The sequence below is a fragment of the Epinephelus moara genome, chromosome 21 (genome assembly GCF_006386435.1).
Source record: "Epinephelus moara isolate mb chromosome 21, YSFRI_EMoa_1.0, whole genome shotgun sequence".
Classification (NCBI taxonomy): Eukaryota; Metazoa; Chordata; class Actinopteri; order Perciformes; family Serranidae; genus Epinephelus; species Epinephelus moara.
This window is the reverse complement of record NC_065526.1, coordinates 36,286,826-36,306,227: the sequence shown is the minus strand read 5'-3', so window position 1 is coordinate 36,306,227 and position 19,402 is coordinate 36,286,826. Positions and strand designations below refer to the sequence as shown.

The window sequence follows — 19,402 nt, the reverse complement described above, 5'->3', positions numbered from 1 at the left end:
TTTACCTTTACTCAAGTGTGGCCTTAAGGTACTTCACCCACCACTGCTCATCTCTATAATTAAAACACCCATTCACTCAATCAATTGAGTTTCTTTAGGCCACAGAAACACCTGGCTGGACCTTTTGACACTCTCTCCCCCTCTAGATGGAGCACATTCTGCCATTCAGCATCTTTGGATCCAGCTTGTCAAGGTGGACACAAACTGATATGTCGATTACTCACAAAATAAAAGCGCTTGCCGAAGAGGTTTTTGCTACAGTTTTGTTTTTCTTTTTTTTTTTTTTACCAAACGCCGCTGAAGTTTGTTAATGTAGTTAATGTGATGACTCGTGGACGTCTGAATAAGTTGTGTTAGTTTTGTCTTCCCCATTCTTTTGTTTTTACACGTGACAGAATCTGCGCTTTTATTTTGTGGGGAAATGTACGTCCGGGTTTGTTGTGTCTAACTCGTGCTCGCTTGACTCAGGAGCTCTTTGTATCACTGGTCCGCGAGGCGCCTCAGCACCGAGCACACGCGCGGCAGCACCAGCGACGGAGGAGCATTAAGACACAGTCCCGACCAGGGACACCCGGGGTCCTACACTGTCCCCTGTCCGAAGCGCACACCGCCACTGGATACACACAACGTAAAAAGGAGGGAAAACGACGCATTTTTAAGTGCACCATTACCGTTTGCTTTCAACGCCAGGTATTTAAGAAGTGCGTTTACGGGGAAGTTTGCTACTCACAGCGGCAGTTACTGGAGCCTGAAAGCCGGTGTGTAGAGGAGAGCATCAGTCTAAACTTCACTGACTTCATAAGCTTGCTTTAGACTTTTGAATGGTTCTGAGTTTTTTGTACCACCTGCAGTTATTTTCCAAAAGACGCTTGTTTTATTGGACCGTGTTTTCCTCTGTTCCTCAGGGACTCGACAAAAACCTTCCAACTTTGTAAAAAACATTACGCTTGTCTGAGTGGTTTCAGACATTCACAGCGACAAGAGAAGAAAGAAAGACGAAGGGAAGGACAGAGGGAGAAGTGGATGTATTTCCAGCCATGGATGTAACAGTTTACCCGCCTCCTCCTCAGCCCCTGGCCGCATCAGACCACACCAGGCTGGGGCAACTCTCCTACCCTGACCCGGCCTTTGGGACCAACAAGGTAAGAAAGGAAAGAGGGAAACTGCATACTTGTGTTTCCCATTGTCTGGAGATGAAAGACACCATTGTGCGATGCTACAGTGATTACCTTAGCCATCGCTTCTCTCCATTTATCCATCTGTCTTGCCCTGCCAATTAAGTGGTAATTAATTGCTTTATTAGGCTCAAGTTATTAAGGCAGACATTGAAGGTAACTACATTCTAGTGTTGCTCATTTATTGTGTTCACATCCATTCACTCACTAGGTGATACACTGGCTGTAATTTTACTCCCAGTTTGTTGTCAGTGATGTAATGACACCTTTAATTAAAACTGCACCACTGGTAATTGAAAGGTAATTAAGTTTAAATATGCACAGCAGTACAAGTACACCAGAGGAGTTGTGGTTAGAATGATTACATGGCAAGTCATAGTTAGAGGAGCATGCCTTGTTATCTTTTGGTATGCTTAAAATAGTTAATATTCTCTGGAGTTCACAGCAGTGCCTCTTGTTTCTGTATTGTGATACATCAGTTAATTGGTGTCTGGGAAGCTCTGTTGTCTTTCTCCCTTTAGAGCAAGGTCAGAGGTCAGGGTCAGAGTCACAACTGAAAGCTGGAGCTGCTAGGGATCCAGTGTCTTACTGTAAGACTCCTCTTTAGCAGGATGAATGAATCCTCTGGCCTCAAAATTGTATCTATCTATCTATCTATCTATGTCTGTGTGCAAAGTGATTTTCTTCCAGAGTCTGGGTACTTTAAGACACACAGAAGACGTAGTGGGACCATGCTCATTGACAGTGATGAATTGCTTAATTATTTAACTATGTGCAACTGATGAGTGCAGCTATTAGAGTAAATGACAGATTATTAACTACTCTTCAATCTTAGCACAATAAAATGGAACACATTATTTTTGTCTTTTGGTTGGAAAAGGCAATTAAAGCATTTTCCCACTAATTAATGCAGAAAAATACATTCCTATTATCAGTACAAAACAATGTTAAAATGTCATTTTTAAAATCGCTTTAATGGACTAGTTTTACTTGTCAGACTGTGGCAAGCTGCAGTTGTTCCTTATACAGAGTCCTCTCTCTTAATTTAATTTTTAATGTATATTTCAGTAAGCTTTGTTGGTATGACAAGCAAATGTATTTGTGTTGCTTAAGAATATAAAGGAAAATAATCCAAATACTCACCTCAGACAGGACATATATTCATACAAAAAGAAGGCATGTAATATCCAGGTAAGAAACTTTGCTGACTACAATTCATGCTCATAGTTTATCACTTACATTATTTTTGCACTGTGAGACCAAAATTGAGCCAGTTGTTATTACTATTCACTGCTGGCCCAGGGGTTATTAACATTTACAGTACTTGGGGGACCACTTTCTTCTCTTTTACTGGCTGCTTTTAAAATATAATCTTTCTCTGTTATGGACTTGGTGGATTGAGTGATGTCAGAATATACACTGTCATCACTGAGTGGCTGGTGTACAATTTAATGATTGATCGGATTATTCACAGGCCGGTTGTCTGATCCTGCCCTGCCTGCTCACATTTATTTACTGTTCCCTCACAGCGTCACTGACAGGCTGCCTTTCCTGTGTTAAACCCTGCAGCAACAATAGCGTGATGTTGTGGTTACAAAAACTTTGCTTTAAGCAGAAATACTGCGCTCAGAATCTCTGCTAGTGAGCACCCGTCTAAGTGCCACTGCTGTGCTAACTTTGGTTAATTATTAAGTACTAATTTTAAGCAACATTTGGGCATGTAGTGTGTTTTGAGTTTGCTGTTAATGTATGCTATTTGTTACATGCGCAATGATCACTAAATTCTATAATCCAATTTACAAAGAAAATGGAGACACTACCTACAACTTGTATGAAGATTGTGGAGAGACAGCTCCAAAGTGATCTCAGAAAACAAAAATTAAATCTGTGAGAAAACATTTAACTGTCCAGTTGTAATATGTAATTGCTGGTGTTATTCTGAAGATAGAAACGACTGATGAAGTATTGTGACCATTATTATGTGGTAGATACTCTATACATTTACTATGTAGAAGGGTTGGGCCATACGGAGGAAATCAAATATCACAGTATTTTTTTATCTCAATATCAATATTGCACGATATTGTAGTGCTGACTGTTGCTACTTTGACAAAATATTTACACAATTCGATTTTTGATAAATAATCATCAGTAATGTGGATATAATGACTGAGTGGCTAAATGCAAATAATAGAGCAGCAAGAACAGTCTGGTTAGTTCAGAAAATGACCTCTCTTTACTGTAATGTAGCTTTTACAACCAGGAAAAGACAACACAATATCCAAAATCTAAGACCATATCTAGTCTCAGATTTTGATGTAATATTGATACTGCCCAGCCCTACTATGTAGTTTGTAATTGAGGCACAGCATTTCATTCCATGCTGGTTTTCTAGCAGACTGTGACCTCTGACCTCAATACGTGCTGATTGGGCTTGAATGGAATATCACATCAGTGTCTTTATGAGCTATTTACTGTGTTTTATTTAACACTCTGCATTTTCCGTCACGTTTAATGACTGCACTCACTGTGCTGTATGCCAACCTGCTGCTTTTCAGCTCAGAATCTAACATAATATGCAAAAAAGCTCTGCACACAGAATCATCCAGTGTTGCTTTGTGTTGTTGTCAGTGAGCATATTTGTTTCAGAAAGAGGGAGGGAGAGATAGAAGATAGAGGCTGGGGATGTAGAGAGAGAGGGAGAGAGAGCTGTGTGGTGTGGTGTGGTTGGGGGTAGGGACTGAAGAGAGAGGGAGAGAGAGAGAGAGAAAGAGAGAGAGAGAGAGAGAGAAGAGGGTTGTTGGGGGTAGGGATGTTGCAGATGAGAGAGAGAGAGAGAGAGAGAGAGAGAGAGGGAAAGAGAGAAGTGGGGGTGGGGCCACTAAGGTTTGTACTATATTTCTCTCTCTGTGTCTTTTGATTCACGGCTGTGTCGGCCTGATAGAAGAGATCATATTACTGTGTGGGGGAACAGAACAGAGAGAGAAAGAGAGAGAGGGTATGTAAAAAAGGGAGAGAGAAAGGCACAGCAGAGTAAAGAGGGAGAGAGACAGGAAGTAGGAGAGGAAAGAAGGAAGCACAGAAGAAACAAAATGAGAGAAAAAACAAAGAAGAGGAAGAGAGCAGAGAGAGGTTGAGTTAAAAAGAATGAGAGAGGCAGTGGCTGTGTGTGTAAGAAAGAGAGAGAAGAGAGAGGTGGGTCCTACAGATGTGTGCATTTAAAGACATAATACCAGTGGTGGTCTACATTTTCCATTTCAAATAAATAGAGAAAATTCTCTTCACAGTTACCTCTGAAAAGGTATTATTTCACAACATAGTGTGCCCTTAACCAGGAACTATGATAAGTAGTTGATACATAAGATATACATTAGTTTAGCTTTGCTGTGCTCTTCCCCCAATCACTCAAAATAGATTGCATTGCTATAATACCTTGTATTTCAGGTTTCTAGTATTTCACTGCATCTGGAGGAGCCTTTAAGAAAGGAGATAGACTGTTTTCATTTTTCATCTGTACTTGTATGTAAACAGAAGATGTAAATCTGTTCTTTGTCTCGTTGAAATGGACTCTATAATGATTTGTGAGACAACTGATTGTGTTGTAAAACAGATTGTATTAGGTGAAAATAGTGGGTAAACTGTGACTTATAGCTGTTGATGAACAAAAGCATCATTAAAAAACATTATAACCAGAAATAACTTGATAGTCGGAAAAAAAATAATTTAGTTCTTGTTTTCCTCAGCAGCATCTTTTACATTCCCTGTACCAGTCTTATAGGAACTGCTTTAAGGCTAGTTCACATTACACGATTTTCACCCCGCAAAATGCATCACGGAGACTATCGTAATCTTTTGAGTGTTCATACCTGGCGACGTGTGTTTCTGTCATGGGGAGTCTCGCCAACTGCGTTATGACCTGTGTGCACACCACAAGATTTCTCCACCGAGCCCTCGCAGACAGAGCCCCAGATAACGCGGTGACGTCACTAAACTACGTTTTTTAACTTGGAGACGACACATCGTAAAGGCATGGATATTCTTTCCAGTGTTGAATCAGATCTAAAGGCATGGATATTCTTTCCAGTGTTGAATCAGATCTGTCTCCATGGCCTGGGTCCAAACACAACACGCTCCCCGTGATCCTGTGGATGCTGCCATTGTTGTTGTTGTTGCTTGCCGGTGTTGCCAGATCTTGGGAGAGAAACAAGCAACCAGGGCTACAAGCAACCAGGGCGACGGATATATATAGAGAAAGGCGACGTTTAGAGAGCAAGCCCAAATAAGCAACTCCACTTAAGAAACAAGCCCAAAAACCCCAACCCGCGACTGCCACTATTTGTAAGGGACTTTACAAAAAAAACAAGCCCAAAGTCGGGGCTAATAAGCAGACCTGGCAACTCTTCGGCTTGTCCTCCTCACATTTCTTCGTCCTCCAGCGTGCTGACGTGGGACGTATCCTGCCTCTCATTGACTGATGCTCTTTGTCAGTCGTGTCAGACTTCTCCAGTTTTCTAGCATCCCAGATATCCAGTCCCAGTCACAGACGAGGGGGTGACTTGCTCGTAGGCTTGTTCACACATGAGGACTCGTCATGGCAGACTACCTGCCGACTCACCTCCGACCCAAGGTGGCTCTCAAGATCCTCTGCGATCGCGGTGAAAATTGTGTAGTGTACTGTACTGACACCTATGAACCTAATTATGAATTAAATTGACCCTGTCTCACAAAAATGAAATTCATATATAGATTTATATAAATAACATCCGCATGTGCATGATTAAACCTTTCTATAGTTATGAGCCTCCCAGACCAGATCCAAGCTGTGTACTGCCTCTGATATGCTCTACCATTCAAATGACTTAAGTTATTTGAATTTCGTGACAGATACAGTGATAGTTGATCCTAGGTGGGGTTGGGCGATATTGATATTCCCCCACTAAGGATATTGCTTTAAGAAAAAACTACAATTTACGAAATTATCATTTAAAAAAAATGCTGAAGACAGACCCACTTAGATGTAAATATCTATGGGCTGGAGACGTATATGTTGCAATACACATAAACCCACACTGTATAGGCAGAAAGTTCTATTTTACAAAAGGGAATGCTGAGATTGATAAATCAGACCAATCAGCTGGTGAGGTAATTTTTACTCAATAACAAGATTAACTGCCCTCGCCATCGTTTACCATCACATTTATAGTCAATGATGGAAGGTTAATTGCTTACCATGGTCGGAGTTTTGGTCTGGCTGCTCTTTGTGGACAGAGTCAGTGTCACCCTTGCATATTCCGTTGGATGGTTATTTTTAAAATGGGAGATTTGTGGTGTTTCCATATTTAGTCCCAATTTGTTTATTGCACAGCTTACAAATCACTTAGTTATGTTATCTGGCTCTTCTTTCTTGTTTGGTTTAAAACCAAAGAATTTCCAAAGTGGGGTATTTGCATTCTTTTTGCTAACTAGAACGGACATCTTTTCGGCTGAAGTTAGGATTTCATGGGTAATCACGTACAGCAACGGAAGTATGCTAGTATGCTGTTTCTTTTGAGACACAAAGTTACAACAATGCGGTGAAGCATAGAGAAGGCAAGAGAAAAAGAGAAAAAGATTGACAGTGCAAAATTCATAACAGGCATTACATAATCGAATATCTTTGTGTTATTGTGGACATGTTATGACTATTATCGTGGCCAAACAATGTCGTTTGAAACGTAGGGCTCGGCTATGAAACGATCTCGGGGATTGAGATAAAATTCATGTCGATAATGATAAACTTTGGACATTTGAACTTGATATGAAATGATCTGTCATGCGACAACAGCCTTTCTGCTGACAGACAACAATGCTCATTATCCATAAATACAAAACAAAAGGGAGACAGTAATTATCAATTTATCAAACACAAGTTGACCAAGCAGAAAACAAACTTGCAGAAATTCTGCCTGCTGTAACTTACTGCCTCCTTTTAATCCACACCCGGTTTGTTTTACACAGCCACAGAGGTCACTGTACTAACATGCTGAAAGTGAACTCTCATTATCCTCTCTCGCTGACAAAAACACAAACAACACGTCAGTTGTAAAGTGGTTTGGATATCTCAAAAGTGCAGAAGCATGGTTGGCAAAATATGGGGATAGTTGGTGCAAATCAAGACAGGAAACCCAACAAATCGAGAGTTATTAATGCAACTAGGGTTCTATGAATTCTGGATGACCGCCAGTTTCAGTTTTCAAAGGTACCATCCCATTTACCACACCATTATTTCAATATGTTACAAGACAAGCTAACTTTTATTGTTTTGTGTTTTTTTGTTTAGTTTTGTTCAGACGGATAGCATATTAGCAAAGTTAAATGTTTACATTCAGATGCCATTCAACATATTCTTTTAAACCATGCCATGTTTGCACATTGTTTGTTATTCTATTTTGTATGTTAAATAAACTATATTCTTAAGTTTACTGTTCAAACTGGCAGCATGATCAAATTAGATACTGTGATAAATATTGATATTGATGAATATGGAAAAAACAAGTGTGAAAATATTTTTTTGCCATATTGTCCAGCCCTGGTTGAACAATAATCTCATCATATTGCTAAGGCCGAGTGTGGGGGTCTACCAGTCCAACTGAACAAGAGAGCATTTTAGTAAAACCTCAGAGGAAGGTCTGTCTGGAAGACTCAGTGAAAAACAGTAGTCATAGTTGAGTCATAGTCTAAAGATGGTGGTAAACATGGTGACAATTATTTCAGGCGACCACATGCTGTATTAAATGAAAATATTATCACTGTTCTATAATCACTGTATCTATCTGTTCTATTGAAGCAGTTGGTGATTCAAAACGTGTAATGTATATTCAGTAAATTTTTCTGTTTTGGCCTAATGAATCACTCACTGATCTTTTATGTGTGCAATTTTAAAATGTTTTACTTTATCCTTTGTATTGTTACAGGATTTAAGTATTATAAACTCTTATAGATTGTGCTAAATAACAAATAGCGGTGCATATTTTTTTTTGTGTGTGTTGTATTTTTCCTTACTTGGTGGCTCTTACCTTTTCTTTTACTAACATTGTTAACAAAGCAATTTACCATAAAGAAGGTTTCAGACTCAGTGTCGCTGTTGAGATGCACGTGCACAGTTTAGTCACATAGAGGGCTGGTTGGATGAACAGAAGTGAGTGGGCCACACTAAGCTCTGATTGGATGACAGTGCTCGTAATGAGTCTCCACAGATGTGGATAGGAGCAATTCATTTGATACAAAAGTTTATTGATTGTAACATTGCAATATCATGGGGTGACTTCAGCATCTGTGTGAAATTACACAAGTATTTGTGGTGAAACAGTTTAAAAAGATAACTATTGAATTACAGCTTGTGAAAGAGAAAGTGAGATGAAAAGAGATGGGATGAATCAGTGGTAGAGTAGAGGAAGGGAAGGGTGCAAGAGGGACTGAGGGAGAGAGGGCCTAATGTAAACATGATGATTGTGAAAGCTGGGTGAGGTATTTCTAAAGCAAATAGAGAGGAAGAGAGAACAGGGAGGAACAAAGTAGGTTTTTAGTAAAGAACAGGAGAATATAGATTGAAGGAGAGCAGCAAAAAAGCAGTCAGGGGACAGGATGAGATTTTAAAAAAAATGTAGAGAAGCACTGAAGGAATACAAATAAAACAGAGTAATTTCAAATAGAGGACACAGTGAGAAAAGTGACCAAGAGCAGGAAGAACTGTAACACTGGTTGAAGGTCTAACTGTTCACCACTCAAACTTGGTAGAATGGTTACGATAGTCATGAATTGTTTTCAAATCATGCAAATGACTGTATTAATTCAGCAGTTTGGCTTTTAATCTATACTCAGATATGTGCGTGGCTCTGGTCTCATCATCATCTCAAATAATACTCATAACTGAAAAGATGCTGGTTTCTGCTGTGTCAGTGAAGATCCACTGAACACAGTGTGACACAAGTTGGGTGCTGTTCATTTTCTGTGGGGCGGGAGTAACTTACCTCTCAAAGTTTGTGGTATGAATTAATTAATTAATATTATGGACTGGATATTGACCTCTAAGTTCTCATGATTACAACAGCCTTCAATGCTGTTTGTGAATATGACTGAGATTAAATGGGATGCTGGAAGTTATTGGGGATGAAATCATGATTTTTTTTAAATAAAAATATTTATTTAAAAAAATTTGAAAAGCACTAAAAACCGATATAAAGATTTGTCCTGTGTAGTGATATATTTTGAAAAATATAAATCTGAGTCACTGGAACACATTTCATGGAAGTTATTGAAACAATTGCCATTGTATTTTGTTAAAATATGTATGTAAAATAAATAAAATACACATTAATATTGAAAATAAGTTTCCTACAACCAATTAAGTATATTTTTTAATTACGATTTTCACTAAAATCAGCAAGTCAGCAGGAATGTATTAAAAACACATCATTTTTGTGTTATTTATTGTAATACATTGATAATCCCTCAGTCAGTCCCCAGAAGTTGAACATAAAAGCCTGACAGTGGGCTAATTGTCCTCCTACAGCAAACATTGGGTCAAACTGAGTGAGAGGGCGCTGCTGGGTTCAGGATGAATGTCCAACTTTAAACTAACTTCGCCTCAGTGCGGTGGCCACAGCTGGCTTGATTGCAGAGTTTACATGGTGCTGCTGTTAAGATGTGTTGCTCTATCTCATCTGCATGTGTGCACTATAAGTGTCCTATTTTTGCTCAGCAAAACTTCATGTTCTTCCCTGCGTGAGAACATGGATGTGCGGTGTGCACAGATTATGGTGCAAGAGCATGTGAAAAGTTTCAGTTACATGAATCCTAGAGTCGATGCTTGAGTTGGAAAGTTATGTGCACTGGTGCATGTAGTTTTGAGCCATATTTGGATGAGAGGGTGAAACGGGAGGGTAGCATTGCTATGCCTGTTCTGATTTGCAGGCTGCAATGGTAGTGACTTGTCAGTCACAAGGTAGCTGCGACTTCACCTTAGCACTGTGGGGGTACATACTCATAATCATCCTGAACGCAGAAAATACGAAGAAAATAAGAAGATCCAGGCAGAGGGCAAAGTTTCTGTGGAAAAATACACCACCACACACTGAGAGTGGGTCATAAGTGAGTCTATACATTTTTTTAATTTTTTTTTAGGAAAATCATAATGTATTTTTAAAAACACTTACACCAAAAACTGAAGAAGAAAAGGCACAAATCGGTGCATAAAAATTCAGCAGAATGCAGGAAATGTAGTGTTTGATGCTCAAAGTTTTCTAGCCTGTGTCCCCCCAGTGTTAAAATGAAACCTATGCCCTTGCTTCACATGCAACATTTACTAAAAGAGGTTCTATTGAAGTTTCTGCCCATTCCTTTGTCCTTTGTGCTGCTGCGCTACAACTCATTTGGAAACACTCCTGAAACACTGCTGCTGTTTATATAGCATTTCATAAACCCTGCCTCGCTCCCTGAGTCCACCTGTAAGCTCTGATTCTAAATCACCTTGGGTGACTATTTATTATGATCACACTTGGGGCTTAGTGTTTACCTGCGGGGTAACCTCAATGTTCATGTAACAATAAATCTGCTCCACACTGTCAGTTGGCTGACAGAACATACTGTATATTACCATCACTGGCAAGTTGCCATGGTATAAACAGGATCTTTCATTCTACAACAAACCCTCACAGCAATACTGCCATTTTTAAAGAACAGTTTTTGTCAGTCAGGATTACAAAAATTAATTGGAATGGATTTGTCAGTATATTTAAAATGGCCTGCCATGTATTTAACATAACGCTCTCAGCTCATCTGCTTGAATTTTTCTTGTGATGTATCACCAGGAAATGTAAATCTTTTTTCCTATCTTATCTTAAATTATCTTATTTTATTCTTTGGCCCCTTCCCCGGTATCACATACTCCCATTGTCCCCTCCTACAGTTTTCTAACCAGCCACAGTGTCGGCATCTCATCTAATTATCTATCAGAACACAACCAGTCAATCTGTCTGTCCGTCTGTCCATGTTGGCTGCCATTCCTGCTACTGAACACCTCGCCAGACCCCCCTCCCTTCCCCTTCAGCCTGCTGATGATTGGGTGACTTTCAGCACTGTTGCTTGTGTTTCGGTGTCTGAAAGCGTTTCAGTTGGTTGAATCATGGGGACGAAGCGATGAGGGACTCCTGGTTGGTGGAGGGCTGCCAAATGGAACAGATGGGCGGAGATCGAGAGCTGCCAGAAGAGACTAATTATTAGGATTTCGTTTCCAAAACAAACATATTGCAATCAAATCACATACTGCAATCATTGCTGCATTGTTCTGAGTGTGTGTGTGTGTGTGTGTGTGTGTGTGTGTGTGTGTCTGTGTGTCTGTGTGTGTGTGTCTGTGTGTGTACAGTATTAGTGACAATAACTTGGATCAATTAACTTGTGGTGGAAGAAATTGGATCAGTTCCTGAGGAATTATTCAGGAGTTGTTGCGGCCCTCAGCTTTTGTTCACAATCATACAGTGATAACTGTGGTGGTGTAGTGCTAATTGCTGTGGATAGAATAAAATAAACAAGTCACATTTGAGATGTGGAAACTCATGTCTGTTTTGACTGTTTCCTTGTGTTATTATAAACTTAACCTAAACAAAGCTGTCTGCTAATCTGTGATTTATCTGCTACTTCTTATTAATTTTTATACGCTTGTACAGGTGTAAGTCGGATTTAGCAAACCTGTTTCACAACCTCGCCGTCAATGCTTGTCTTAACTTGAATGCCACCTGTTTGTGAGTAGGTGAAATTTTGTGGTATATGATCAATATCATAAATTACACCCCCAAATTACTGTATAATCCTACATGTTTTGCTCTGTTTGCGGGCAGGTTTCATTTACAGAAATGTTACTTGAGTAAAAAGAACTTTGCGCTGCAGAGTTTCAAGTCCTGCTGTCAGGAATCAGCAGTTAAAAGGATTCGTTTAGACGTGTCAGCAGTTGTATTACGTAGTGATGTCAGGATACTGTAATTTCTAATTTACACAAATGAATGCTATTTTGTAGGGATGCACCAATTTATCGGCTGAACATTGGTATCGGACGATATTCGCCTTGTACACTGCTATCAGCCTATCAGCAAATGACATTCACTGAGGGCAGTGGCAAATGTTTTCCTGTTGTGTCATGTCAATTTTGTGCAGATTAAAAAGCAGGGCTCCGGACTAATAGCCACAAACTCAAATCAATAAGCAGGTACAAGAAGAGAACAATGATTGTTTGGTACATGGGTTCTGTGATCTTACTGTTGTTTGAAGAGATGGCTAGTAGCAGGCGGCGTCTTGTTGCCCCGGGGACAATAGAAAACGTGGTTGTGACAAACAGAGATCTTCCTGTTGGGGACGAAAGGACACAGCAAACTCATTATCGTCATGTCAGGTGACACAGCCTGTTGTTTCTATGATAACGTTACAACGAACAATGTTTCTGTGCTTAAACTGGCAGGCAGTGAGCTAGTTAACATTAGCTGTTAGCAGCCGGTGTCCGCAATTAACAGCTCACAGAGATTGCATTGAGTTACATTATGATGCGTTCAAGCTCTGTTTGGTAAAAATTGGTATTAGGTATGGCTGGGTTAAAATAATTGTTTCATCCAACTCTAATGGCTCTTCATTTGAATGAACCAATATCGATTTATAACATCTAAGATCGATCTTTTAAAGTATGCCTTTTCCCTCAGATGGGTGAAGCTTTAACCCCGTTAGTCTTGCTGGTACTGAGGAGGCCTAACTGTTTAGCTTAGTTTTACCAGAGGCAATGTTACCTGCAGGCAGTGATTTATCCAACAGCAGAGGGAGGAGGAGTGAGGACAGGAGGAAGGACTGATGCTGACTGATGTTTGTATTCATTCTTTCTAAACGTCACTCAGTTGCCTGTTTAATGTCAGGAACATGATGTATTTTGTTGACACTTTAGATGTGTTCCCATTGAGATATTGTTGAGTACTTGTTGCTGCTCTAGAAACAACATTTAGTTATATTTGAAATCCAAATCCTGTTCTGAATGTTGTCTTTTTTAAAACAATACCATGTACATTTACAGCATTAGCTCTCTATGAATCTCTTTCACATTCAAGCTAAATTGGTATTGTAAGTGAAACATCCCTAATCGAATCGATATTGCATGGAATTATATCAGAAATCCAGCACCTAGCATCCAATCCGTGACCTTGTGAATCAAATCGATTCGGGAAATCAGTGTCAATACCCAGCCTTAGCACAAGGCCAAGGTAAACTCTAATGTTGTCATGATGTGTTCAAGTAATCTTGTGAAATGTGATTTTTGGTGAGAAATTGAATTAATACAGCAGTTTGATGAAGGAATTTGTTGATGTTTTCACGGAAATATCCGACAGATATTAAAGAGGGAATTATGATATATAATACATAGTAAATAGGCTTTTGAATCAGTTATTTTTTTCTTTAAGGATGTTTTTCATGTGAAAGTTTAAATTAAACGTTGCTCCATAAATTTGTATGATTGAATTTGTGTTCTTTTAAAGGTAGTTAAAATGTAGTTATTTTTTATAGTGTAGATTTCTTTGTTTCCCTGGCAAAAAGAAAAAGTGGAAAAAAACAACATAAAGACAGTGGTGTTGGTTATCAGCCAAATTGTTATTTCAAGTATTGGTATCAGCCAAGAATTTGAACATTGGTGTTTCCCTACCATTTTCATTACCAAGGGGAAAACGAACCGAAATGCTGATCTCGAGGCTTCAAAACGGGAGTCCACAAACAAATGTGTGACATCACTGTAGCTATGTCCATTGTTTTTACAGTCTATGGATTGGACGACTGCATGAGGCATTTCACTCGCCTGAACACAGAGTTTATTTGCCCCAGGCAGGCGTTAATGTCAAGCTCTAAATGGTGAAGTAAATCAGTCAAAAGACATCAACGCAGTGCTTTGTCTGAAACAAATTCATAAGAAAGTGGAGCAAATCTTCATTATTCACTGGTGGATAGAAAATACTTGAGAAACTCCAAAACAAGTTTAGTACCTAGAGATTCATTCAGATGTTCTAATTTAATCAAGGATAGTTCACAAATGATGAAATTAAAATCCTGTCTGTCTTTAGTGAAAGTATTCTTACACACTTGTAAGAAATAACCACAAAAGTGATCCTCTGTGCTCACACAATCTAGACTTACAGTCAGGGTGAATACAGTTTAGCCAATAAAACTTGGTTTATATTGCTGTCATGGTGACAGTGATAAGACAGATAAACAATTGCTGAGCTGAACTGCCACAGCTGTGTGCATCTCCCTTCTCTCTCTCTCTCAGACACACAAACACACAGTCACCATTAGTCTTCCACTCTCTTTCTCCGTCTATCTCTCACTGTAAAGACTTGATTTATGTCCCCTGATGCAGTTTAGAGTCAACTGAAATCCATTCAGTCCAGTCCAGCCAAATAGTTTCACACGCCACCCAAACCCATGGGTGATAAAAATGGTCGCCAGCAATTTGACTGTGTCTTTTTGACACATTTACACAAAGATAGCCTCACATCCCCAAGGAGACGTCATGTTTCCGTCTATGGTACTGACTTTATTTGAAGAGGAAGTCAAACCCAACACTGCAAACATTTTGCTGTCATGGTTATAGACCACAGAAATTTTATTACAGCACATTACACATTTAACATCTGTAATCATTTTATATTCTATTTTAGTTATAGATCAATCAGATTTATAGTTTTATGCTTAAAAAATCTTTCTTTTCAGCAGTGAGGTCAGATATATTCTGTTCAACAGCAGAATTACTACTTTATATAAACATTTATGATTGCCTTTTGTATTATTACTTTTAAAATCCCAAATGAATATTTCCAATTTTAACAGAATATTAGCTGAGGGTCACAAGGTGTAACATCGCATTCATCCAATTTACATGTTACCCCCTACCTAACTCCACGTCACTCTCTCCCCCTCTATAGAGCCTTCTCCATCTCCTCATCTTATCCTTTACATTTAATTTCTCCCAACCTCTCCTTCTCTCACTTCCTTGTGCTGCTCCCTTTTTCCTCGATACACTGTATTTCTCTCTTTTCCTTTGTCCTTGTCTGTCATCCTAATAGTCTCTCTCTCCCCCTTTCTCCCCCCTTCCTCCGACCCTGACCCACTTAGCTGGCTGCTTGTTATTCAAACCATTGCTTTACCCACACAAACACACACACACACACACANGAGAGAGAGAGAGAGAGAGGGTGTAATTTGGTTTGACTACAAACCTTGCTATTCTTTATACTTCTCTCACTTTAAGGTTTGCAACACACTCACGACACATACTGTAAAAGTGCTTATTTGAGAGGCAGCAATACTCGGTTTTTCCTTTAACTTTTATATTCATTATTGATAAATCTGCCAATTATTTTCTCAAATTAATTATTTCATCATTTAGTCTGTGAAATGTTAAAAACATGCTTGAAAAAATGGCATTTACAATTTCTCCGGGCCCACGGCGATGTCTTCAATTTGCTTGTTTTTTCCAACTAATGGTCTGAAACCTAAAAATATTGAATTAACTGTTATTTATGACAAAGAAAAACAGCAAACTATCACATTTGAGAAGCTGACAAGAGAGAACGTTTGGCAGTTTTTCTTGGAAATGACTGGTACGATTAATTTTTTGTCAATCAACTAGTCGATTAATTGAACCATTGCAGCTTTGTTAATCATATCTTAAAACATAGATACTTTGTTTTTCTCTCCTTTGGGGCTTTTACTGGTACATGTAAAGTGAAAGACTGAAACACCCAAAACAACACCTTTTTGAGGAAAAGCCCCAGCGTAATGATGAGAGGGTTTTTCCTGACTCAGAAGGAGGTGGCGGTGCTGCCTCAGCTGTGACCCACTGAACCCTGATTTATTTTTAAAATGGAAAACTAATTTACACGTATACTCTGCCTCAGCACTGGCTCTGACTTACATGATCTTATATCTCTATGATGGAAAATATGACAGCAGTGTTTTTGGGGTGTTAAAGCATGTTTCAGTTAACAAGGTGGTAAAACAGCACCTCATCTGTTAAACAAATTCCACCCAAAGAAGATCACAGGATGTGAAACAGGCATGCATCATACTAGAGCCCAGCTAACACACCAGCCAGCACATTACACAAGTCAGAATTGTGGGAGAAAAGCTAGTAACTACTCAGGGTAGGAATCATCTGAGGCTTCACGACACTTATTATCACGATACTTTGGACACCATACAATAATTTTGCTTTTTCAAACATTTTGCGACATGCTGAATATTGTTTTATCATATAAGATAACGTTTTATGGAGAGGGTTTCTCACTTAAAGTGATAGTTCAGGTTTTTGGACATGAAGTTGTGTGAAATGCTGACCATCTGTAGCTCTGATGTGACGGTGTCACTACTCTCAACGAGCCTCCTGCTCTGAGAAATCGCCCGTAGCTTACCGGAGAAAAAGTAGTTCTGAAGATGTACGGGGAACACGTAACCAAAAGGTTTTAAGCTACAAAAAAGTATGCATGTGTTTTGTTAGACTATTTCAATCATTTTAAAACATCCCCGCATTACGTCAGACCTTGCTATCAATTGGGACTATTTTCTGGCCAGTATCACTCCGCCGTGCAGGCCCACAAGACAGCACGGCAACAGAAATCAATAAGATAGTTCATCACCACGCCGTGCAGGTGCGTAGGATAGCAACGGCTAACGAAAACTTCATCGGCTGTTTCCAACAGAGAACCAGTAGGCTATTATTAGTGAGGAAGAAGATTTACTAGCCCTATATATACCTACTACTACAGCGCAAACACCGGCTCAGGCTCACGACACACCCTCGTCAGCTGCTGTAGGTAAACAGAGGAATACCAAAATGGTGTGAACAGCTGTGGGAATAAAAACATCGCCGGCTCCCAATTCCATTGGTTTCCTGTTACAGATGTAACAGCTTAAAACCTTTTGGTTACGTGTCCCCCGTACATCTTCAGAACTACTTTTTCTCCGGTAAGCTATGGGCGATTTCTCAGAGCAGGAGGCTTGTTGAGAGTAGTGACACCGTCACATCAGAGCTACAGATGGTCAGCGTTTCACACAACTTCATGTCCAAAAACCCGAACTATCACTTTAAGTCATTTTTATTGCAGCAAAATATAGTGGACTGATTTTGTCATGCTAGTAGGCCACCAAAAATGTATTTTGTATCTGCAGTGTTAATAATTTCTGTAATAACAAAAATGAATACTTACTGGATCAATATAACTTTGCCACAGTCCCCCGCTTCTCTTTAAACGTGCTTTCCATATGTAACACTACTATGTGTTGTGATAGTCTGTACTTGTGTGCGTTATATTGTATGAATAGTACAGATAGTGCTGGCTTTTTTAAAAATTCATATCAAAATCTTTGACTGTGAGGTACAAAATACTAAAAAATGGAATGAAAATTAGATAAAAAGTAATCTGTACTGTTAGCATTTAGGTGAAAAATACATTTTGAAAATACGTACAATACTCCAGACACATAGTTGAACCATTTTTTGTGTTCTACTTATTTCAACACTGGGGCTGGATCCAAGAGCTTTGTGGCAAAAAAAAACCTTTGTCACTGTGTGCTGTAAACTGGGGCTTGGATTGTTTGTTTGTCAGCAGGATTATAGAAAAACTAGCAACCTGATTTTCATGAAACTTTGTGGAAGTAAGTAAGGCCAAGGAAGAACAAGAACCCATTCAAGATAAGTTTGGTTTTAATTAGTTATTTATTGCTATGAAAAGGAGGTCTGACATCACGGTTGACAGTTAAATGTGTCAGTTGGTGTGCTTGTGATCATGGTGCTGCTTGCACTGGTCAGACAGGTGTACAGGCAGGAACTAGAGACATTGCTACTGCACAGACTCTGGCTCCAAATGACATCACCAGTGCCAGCGGCTGTATCCAGGATATTCTGGCTTCATTTTTTTTACAGTTAGGGTAAAGGGAAACATGTTGTCCATCTTTATATAGTTTATAATGGTGACATAAAATCTTAGCAAAAGTCTTTTTAAATGGATTTGTCTTCTTCTAAAAAATCTAACGTGGTAAATGAAACCAGACATTTAATCATTTTCTATATGGAAAACCAGCTATGACTCACATAATCCACTACACAAACAAATCTGTGGTGTTTCCCTGAAATTTAGTCTGTTGCATGAACATCAACACTGATGCAGCTTAATGCCATCAAACCTTATAGTTGTTAACAAGAAAGCCAACATGCATTTGCCATGATCTGCCCGTGCCCTCAACAAAACAAAACTCTAAATGTTTTGGATGAAATTGTGTCATTTCATCCCAACTGCATCACAACTGTTGAGTGTTGAGTGACCTGGCATACATGAAGCTTACGTCATTGTCAGCCACTCTGATCCCTTCATAGAGCCTCTCTCTCTGTCTGGCTGGCTGTCCGTCTCTCTGTCTGTTCCTCTCAGGACTGATGAAGAGTGTAATATGTTCCACTCTGCCTCTCACACTGAGCGCTTACTGAAAAGAAATCATCACTCTTTCTCCCTTATGGGTTTTTTCTCTGTCCTCTGTCCCTCTTATCTCTGCTCTTCTCTGATGGTACTTACTGTAGCCAGAGAGCTGTATTTGTCCTAGGGATAGCAGGAACACATTAGCCACTTAGCTTACCACAGTGTTTCCCACAGGATTTTGGGAAACTATTGGGGGGGGATTTTGAACATTGTAAATTGAAATGAATTTGTATACAAAATGTACAGAAAGGTAAAATCATCAAGTTTTGAAAAAGTATTACAATTTAATTTTGTCTTTAATGTTATTATCTTATATTAACTTTGTAATATGATTATCTTATATAATGTTATTACTATCCTAAAACATTCTCCAGGTCCTCTGTAACTCTGTAGGACTTATTTCCACCCTGCAGCAGCAGTACCGTGGCGAACGGTCCCTAACTGCGGGGAGAACTGAGCAGGCTTCCCCGGAGGTCCGCCGCTTTTCCCAGTCCCTCTTCTCCACACTTTGGGCTCTAGTTTCGCAGACTGGGCGAGGCGCAGCGCACCTGCGCTTCGCCAACTGGGTGTGGCCAGGCGGATTTTGCAAGTTTGGCACACCGTGCGCGCTGGCGCAGCTACTCGTCTGTCCCACCTCCGTCCCTCCTACCTGCGCAAGTTGGAAAGAGGGAGGAGAGAAGGCGTGGAGTGGGTTTTACA

General features: G+C 39.5%; 1 protein-coding gene across 3 annotated transcripts in view; it reads left to right on the top strand.

Moving 5' to 3' along the window:
* Positions 1-488: 488 nt before the first annotated feature.
* tox (thymocyte selection-associated high mobility group box) overlaps positions 489-19,402 on the top strand; it is a 68,298-nt gene continuing 49,384 nt past the window's right edge. For 2 of the 3 annotated variants that reach the window (XM_050033792.1, XM_050033790.1), the window contains exon 1: positions 489-1,142. In XM_050033792.1, the coding sequence (XP_049889749.1) occupies positions 1,038-1,142 (105 nt within the window). In that variant the 5' untranslated portion in view covers positions 489-1,037. The remainder of the gene's footprint in view (positions 1,143-19,402) is intronic. The other variant, XM_050033791.1, reaches the window with a different exon arrangement.